Source organism: Lampris incognitus, chromosome 20 (assembly GCF_029633865.1).
Source record: "Lampris incognitus isolate fLamInc1 chromosome 20, fLamInc1.hap2, whole genome shotgun sequence".
Lineage (NCBI taxonomy): Eukaryota > Metazoa > Chordata > Actinopteri > Lampriformes > Lampridae > Lampris > Lampris incognitus.
The window spans coordinates 19,270,411-19,278,004 of record NC_079230.1 but is presented as its reverse complement, the minus strand read 5'-3'; the positions used below and the strand labels follow the sequence as shown (position 1 = coordinate 19,278,004).

The following is a 7,594-nucleotide window of genomic DNA, read 5'->3' as shown; positions in this document are numbered from 1 at the left end:
CAGTGAACCAAGAGAAGAAGAAGAAGACTTATTTGGCAACCATAGGGAGGGACAGAATAAAGGAGCATTCCTGGGGTCGTGTAATGTCAGAAACACGAAACGTCATTTCCCCCACCCCACAGCAGTTCAACACAAAGACATAAACACATCCAAAAATTACAACAACTACAAGAACACATACCCAAACAAACACATATATCTAAACTAAAAAAAAAAAAAAAAACACTGTCCAGGAGAACGAATGTCAGCCAGGATGACTGTCGGAACCGCCGGTCTACATGGGCTAGCAGTTAGCTTAGCCTGCCCCGCTTCCGCGTCCTGTCAGACTGCCCTCGGTGCTTCCTCTTCAGGTGCAGCTCTGGTCAGGGCCATGGTCCTTGGGCCAACAGGACGCAGCAGACCAAGCTCCCTCAGCCGATCCAATGCTAGCTCTCCCAGCCAAACACCCTCGACACACCTCCCGGGACTCCACTCGACGACACTAAAAACACAGTCAAGGCTTGGCGAGGCTGCCGCCAGATAGCCCTCAGTGTTATTGGAACTGCCAGTCTGCATAGGCTAGCAGTTAGCTTAGCCTGACTCGCTTCCACGTCCCATCCGACCACACTCGGTGTTACCTATTAGGACACAGCTCCAGGCAGGGCAGTGGTCCCTGGGCCCACAGGACGCAGCAGACCAAACTCTCCCGCCCAATCCAGTGCCAGCTCTCCCAGCCATCAAACGAAGACAAACTTAGACATAGACGTGGACAAAGACACTGCATGGACTGTACTGGGTGAGGCCACCGCAAACATGAATTCGCACCACCATCTTCTCACACCGGTACTGGGTGAGGCTGCTGCAAAGTTGAATTTGCGTAGCAATCTTCCTATGTGTCATACAGGACACAGGAACTGCCATTATAAATGAATCCTTGCCTCATCCTTCTCCTTTCCTGTAAGTGCTGTTCAGTTCTGACAAAGTGTTAAAATTTAAACAGCGCTATTGGGGTTGTGCGCTGTATGGGCACGAGAGTTGCGGATAAGAGATCTCTATCCCCAGTCTTCCACGCCGGTTCGCCACAGTATATATGTCATTGAATAAATGAATAATCTCAATAGGGCTAAGTAGTTTTTCAAAATAATTAATGCAGACCAAATCCATTCTTTACCGACTAACTTGACTGGAAAAAAAGTAATGTTAGTTTGCACAAATGCATACTTAAATTCTAGTGTTTCAAATTGTTTTGATCAAAACATTCAAATATTTAGAAACTATTTTTAGAGAATACCTTTTTCTCCTTGTCTCATCAGGACCACATTTATATATGATACAATACTACTACTACTACTACTTTTGGCTGCTCCTGTTAGGGGTCACCACAGCGGATCATCCATTTCCATTTCTTCCTGTCTTCTGCATCTTCCTCTGTCACACCAGCCACCTGCATGTATTCCCTCGCCACATCCATAAACCTCCTCTTTGGCTTTCCTCTTTTCCTCTCCCCTGGCAGCTCCATATTCAGCATCCTTCTCCCAATATACCCAGCATCTCTCCTCCACACATGTCCAATCCATCTCAATCCTGCCTCTCTTGCTTTGTCTCCAAACCGTTCAACCTGAGCTGTCCTTCTAATATAATCATTCCTAATCCTGTCCTTCTTCGACACTCCCAGTGAAAATCTTAGCATCTTCAACTCTGCCACCTCCAGCTCCGCCTCCTGTCTTTTCGTCAGTGCCACTGTCTCTAAACCATATAACATAGCTGGTCTCATAACCATCTTGTAAACCTTCCCTTTAACTCTTGCTGGTACTCTTCTGTTTCAGATCACTCCTGACACTCTTCTCCACCCTGCCTGCACTCTCTTCTTCACCTCTCTCCTGCACTCCCCATTACTTTGGACAGTTGTCCCCGAGTATTTAAACTCATATGCCTTCGTCACCTCTACTCCTTGCAGCCTGACCATTCCACTGTCCTCCCTGTCATTCACGCATAGGTATTCTGTCTTGCTCCTACTGACTTTCATTCCTCTTCTCTCCAGTGCATAGTTCCACCTCTCCAGGCTCTCCTCAACCTGCACCCTACTCTCGCTACAGATCACAATGTCATCCGCGAACATCATCGTCCATGGAGAGTCCGTCAACCTGTCCATCACCATTGCAAACAAGAAAGGGCTCAGAGCCAATCCTTGATGTAATCCCACCTCCACCTTGAACCCATCTGTCATTCCAACTGCACACTTCACCATTGTCACACTTCCCTCATACATATCCTGCACCACTCCTACATACTTGTCTGCAACTCCTGACTTCCTCATACAATACCACACCTCCTCTCTCGGCACCCTGTCGTATGCTTTCTCTAAATGACAAAGACACTGTAACTCCTTCTGGCCTTCTCTATACTTCTCGATCAATATTCTCAAAGCAAACATCACACCTGTGGTGCTCTTTCGTGGCATGAAACCATACTGCTGCTTGCTAATCATCACCTCTCCTCTTAACCTATCTTCTATTACTCTTTCCCATCTCTTCATGCTGTGGCTGATCAACTTTATACCTCTGTAGTTGCTACAGTTCTGCACATCGCCCTTGTTCTTGAAAATCGGTACCAGTATGCTTCTTCTCCACTCCTCAGGCATCCTCTCACTTTCAAAGACTGTGTTAAACAATCTAGTTAAAAACCCCAGCAGACTACATGATACACTAACTAACAATATACACTCACTGGCCACTTTATTAGGTACACCTTGCTAGTACTGGGTTGGGTCCCCTTTTGCCTTCAGAACTGCCTTAATCCTTCGTGGCATAGATTCAACAAGGTACTGGAAACATTCCTCAGAGAGTTTGGTCCATATTGACATGATAGCAGCACGCAGTTGCTGCAGATTTGTCGGCTGCACATCCATGATGCGAATCTCCCGGTCCACCACATCCCAAAGGTGCTCTATTGGATTGAGATCTGGTGACTGTGGAGGCCATTTGAGGACAGTGAACTCATTGTCATGTTCAAGAAACCAGTCTGAGATGATTCGAGCTTTATGACATGGCGCGTTATCCTGCTGGAAGTAGCCATCAGAAGATGGGAACACTGTGGTCATAAAGGGATGGACATGGTCAGCAACAATATTCAGGTAGGCTGTGGCGTTGACACGATGCTCAATTGGTACTAAGGGGCCCAAAGTGTGCCAAGAAAATATCCCCCACACCATTACACCACCACCACCAGCCTGAACCGTTGATACAAGGCAGGATGGATCCATGCTTTCATGTTGTTGACGCCAAATTCTGACCCTACCATCCGAATGTCGCAGCAGAAATCGAGACTCATCAGACCAGGCAACGTTTTTCCAATCTTCTATTGTCCAATTTTGGTGAGCCTGTGCGAATTGTAGCCTCAGTTTCCTGTTCTTAGCTGACAGGAGTGGCACCCGGTGTGGTCTTCTGCTGCTGTAGCCCATCTGCCTCAAGGTTTGACATGTTGTGCGTTCAGAGATGCTCTTCTGCATACCTCGGTTGTAATGAGCGGTTATTTGAGTTACTGTTGCCTTTCTATCAGCTCGAACCAGTCTGGCCATTCTCCTCTGACCTCTGGCATCAACAAGGCATTTTCGCCCACAGAACTGCCGCTCACTGGATATTTTCTCTTTTTCGGACCATTCTCTGTAAACCCTAGAGATGGTTGTGCGTGAAAATCCCAGTAGATCAGCAGTTTCTGAAATACTCAGACCAGCCCGTCTGGCACCAACAACCATGCCACGTTCAAAGTCACTTAAATCACCTTTCTTCCCCATTCTGATGCTCGGTTTGAACTGCAGCAGATTGTCTTGACCATGTCTACATGCCTAAATGCATTGAGTTACTGCCATGTGATTGGCTGATTAGAAATTTGCGTTAATGAGCAGTTGGACAGGTGTGCCTAATAAAGTGGCCGGTGAGTGTATATGGGCCATGGCAGACATGGCCATATAGTAACAGAGCATGATTGAGTACATACCAATTCATACCAAACCAAGAGGAGAGGTGGTCAACCAAAAAAACATACAAACTTAAATCTGTGCTTTTAGGGTGTAAAACCCTTCTATCAACCACAAATATGATTAAAAAGTGATGGATAATCTGTCACTGAAGACAATCATTACCACTGACACAGGTAATTACACAGCCTGGACATTGCTAACAAGCTGTATATAGCCAGGGGATTGATGGTGATGGTTAAAGAGAAGTCAACATTAGAACAAAGCCTTGTTAATGTTCTGTTATGCAAGGCTAATTTAAAGTAAGAGCTTTTCCCCCCCTCTGTCTGTCTCTCCCTTTCACCGGCTATTAAATTGGTGATTGAAATATTTCAGCTAAACACAGTTGCAGAGCTGAGTGTAGGAACTGACCAGTTAGTATATAGTGCATAGAAACCCATTCACTTTCTCATCTTTGAACAAATGCAAGCAACTTAAAAGTTTCAGTATCTTTCTCATTTAACTTGCCATTACTGACAAATAATACCGAGTACTATAGACAAGTCAAGTCAAGTCAATTTTATTTGAATAGTCCAATATCACAAAATACAAATTTGCCTCAGTGGGCCTTAAAACATCCTGTCCTTAGACCCTCGCATCCAAGAAGGGACAACTCCCTTGAAAAAAAAAAAAAAAAAACCTTTAACAGGGAGAAAAAATAGGAAGAAACCTCAGGGAGAGCAACAGAGGGGGCAATCTCTCTCCCAAGACGGACAGACGTGCAATGGATGTTGTGTTTACACAATTTACACAACACAACATTGAAAGAGGAGAACACAATTATAATGGATTTCTAAAATATATGAAGATACATTGAGTTCAGAAGACATCATTCAGAGAGAGAAAAGACATGTGAGAGAAGAGAACAGTTTGCAATAGTCAATAATCTATACGCTATACTCTCGTCAGCAGAACAGTGCTTGGTGAATTCATTGAGACAGAAATTGACCCGCCGTGCAGTACAGGTTGTTAAGTACTCAACTTAAAGGCAACTATTTGTAGGTTAAGGCAAAAAGATGAGTTTTAAGTTTGCATTTAAAGGGCTCATCAGACCCTGGTTGTCTGCAGCAGGCAGGTTATTCCACAAGAACGGGGCCCGATAGGAAAAGGCCCTGCCACCAGCTGACTGAGTTGGCAAACAGCAGTGCAGTATGCAGGCTATGCTGTGTGTGGCTTAGTGCTTATCTAACGATTAAATTCAATGAAGTGAACAGAAGTGACACTGACACCATGTGATTGAATTAGCACTGCCCTCAACCCCTTTCCATTGCATAACACGTATTGAGGTCAAGTAGCATTGTGAATACTCATTGCTAGATCCACAACCTGAAGTACACATAAAGGTAATTTTAAGTTAATATTTCTGCTGTGTCTTATGAATTGGTATTTTTTTTGTGTAAGTTGAATGTATCATGAGAAAAATAGCTTTTCTATTTTTGTAATGTATTTCTCATAACCAATAGCATAACAGATAATCAGGGCTTTGTAGTTGTAGTCAAAGCAAATCTAATGCAACTAGCACATCTAATAGCGCTAATGCAGTGTGAAGGCATAATGCGCTAATACAGCATTGTGATGATATTGCATTAACAAAGAGTTTTGTAATTTAACAGTTTTTTTCCCACCAAGATGTTATAAGAGTTAAGTCTTGCATCAAAGCTGCTAAAGTGTCTGGTATAGAAGCTGCTGTTGCGATTCGTTTGTTAACTATATGATAATATCTTTTGCACCCCCCCCCCCGTTTTTAGCTGTACCTTGCATGACTGTGTGTGAGGTTTGGAATTGATTTTAAGAATTACTACTTTGAAGGCACAGCAGTGGACTTGGTGTCTGAGTATACGGCTGAACTGACCCTTCAGTGGGCAGCCTGGTATCCTCAGACCAGCCGAGGCCTAGCGTGTTGTTCCCGAGACTGGGCTGATGTTGACGGGTGACAGGACCTTTGCCAAAGCCTGCCTAGTCACGCTCATCTTCTTTTTTTTGGGGGGGGGGGTCGAGATACTTTATTGATCCTCATAGGGAAATTACACTCTGCATTTCACCCATCCTAGCTGTGCAGCTAGGAGCAGTGGGCGACTGCCGTGCAGCACCCGGGGGCCAACTCCAGTTCGTCTTGCCAGGCCTCAGTCAAGGGCACAGACAGGAGTATAAACCCTAACATGCAGGTCTTTTTTTGATGGTGGGGGAAACTGGAGCACCCAGAGAAAACCCAGTGCAGACACAGGGAGAACATGCAAACTCCACAAACAGGACAACCTGGGATGACCCCCATGGCTGGACAACCCCGGGGTTCGGACCCAGGACCTTCTTGCTGTGAGGCAACAGCGCTAACCACTGGGCCAATGTGCCGCCCAAAAAAATCTTTTAAATCTCTTATTGTTTTTGTTGGGTTTTTTTGGTTCACCAACCATTCAACATTTTCTTTTATTGTGTTCTCTCACATATTGTTCTGTTATTTGTCAATCTGCTAATTAACACCTTGTTTTTTTAATTATATTTCTTTTTTACAGGACTGACTAGCAAGGCTCAACATGTTTCTCTTCATGTGTCTGTTGTTTGCACTAATCACCTCTGAGACAAAGGGCAGTGTGTTACCATTAGATGCTCCAACAGAGGTCATTGATTACAACAACACTTTCTATGCCACCTGTGAGATGAAACCCAGCACCAGTTTGCTTCAGGGTCCACCCCACATCTACGGACAGGTCTTATTTAAGCAACTTTACCCAGATGGGCAGCTGCAGGTACTGGTGAACCTCAGGGGACTCCCTGCAAGGGAGAGTGTAATGCGTGCCATCCATATCCACCAATTTGGAGACTTGAGTAAAGGTTGTGGAACTGCCGGACCCCACTTCAATCCTTCAGGGCAACACCATGCCAACCACCCGGGGGACCTGGGCAACTTTGGCTCCAGCCATGGCCAGATCTGCATGTTGGTCAGAGCCAAGGCCACGTTGTTTGGAGCTCAGTCAGTGCTTGGGCGTTCAGTGGTGCTCCATGATGGGGAGGACGATATGGGCAGAGGAGGAGATGAGGAGAGCTTAAGGAGTGGGAATGCAGGGCCGAGAATTGCCTGCTGCATTGTGGGAGTGAGCAGTTCCAGCCTTTGGGAGAATACACTGGGACCAGGCTCGGAAAATCCCACTGAAGAATAGGATCCGTTCCAAAGTTCAGAATGACTTGCTTCCTTACCCTCGATATAAGTTTGCTGAGAATGCACTGTGTTGACAGAGAAATGGAAAGCCGTGGTATGATTTGAAGGAAAATGCTATGCTACAGTGATCTGATGCAGCAAGAGTCTTGAATGTTGATGAAATACCAAAGAAGCTTGCGTTCCTGAATAAAATTCTTCATTAAAATTCACTCTTGTGCTCATGTTTGCCTTACCATAGTGGTGCGAAATTTCACAGAGAAGGGATTCCTGTTGTGATGGAATGTGAAAACGGCATTGAGACAATTCAAATGTAATCATCACAAATACTTTGCCACTGTAAATGAGAAGTCTTACCACAGTGCTGAGTTGCATTAACTTTGTGGTATGGTTTTGTAATGATATGGCGATGACGTTTGATTACAATTTCAACTGTTCTCGGAAGCATT

The 7,594-nt window shown here is 45.0% G+C and overlaps 1 protein-coding gene across 1 annotated transcript; it reads left to right on the top strand.

Annotated features, from left to right (window-relative positions):
* The first annotated feature begins 6,525 nt into the window (after window positions 1-6,525).
* Window positions 6,526-7,149, top strand: sod3a (superoxide dismutase 3, extracellular a). The gene has a single exon (XM_056300184.1). It carries the CDS (start codon window positions 6,526-6,528, stop codon window positions 7,147-7,149), a length of 624 nt encoding a protein of 207 aa, XP_056156159.1.
* Window positions 7,150-7,594: the final 445 nt, after the last annotated feature.

Coding starts and splice junctions, on each gene's coding strand:
- sod3a (XM_056300184.1), top strand. CDS start 6,526: ATGTTTCTCTTCATGTGTCTGTTGTTTGCACTAATCACCTCTGAGACA.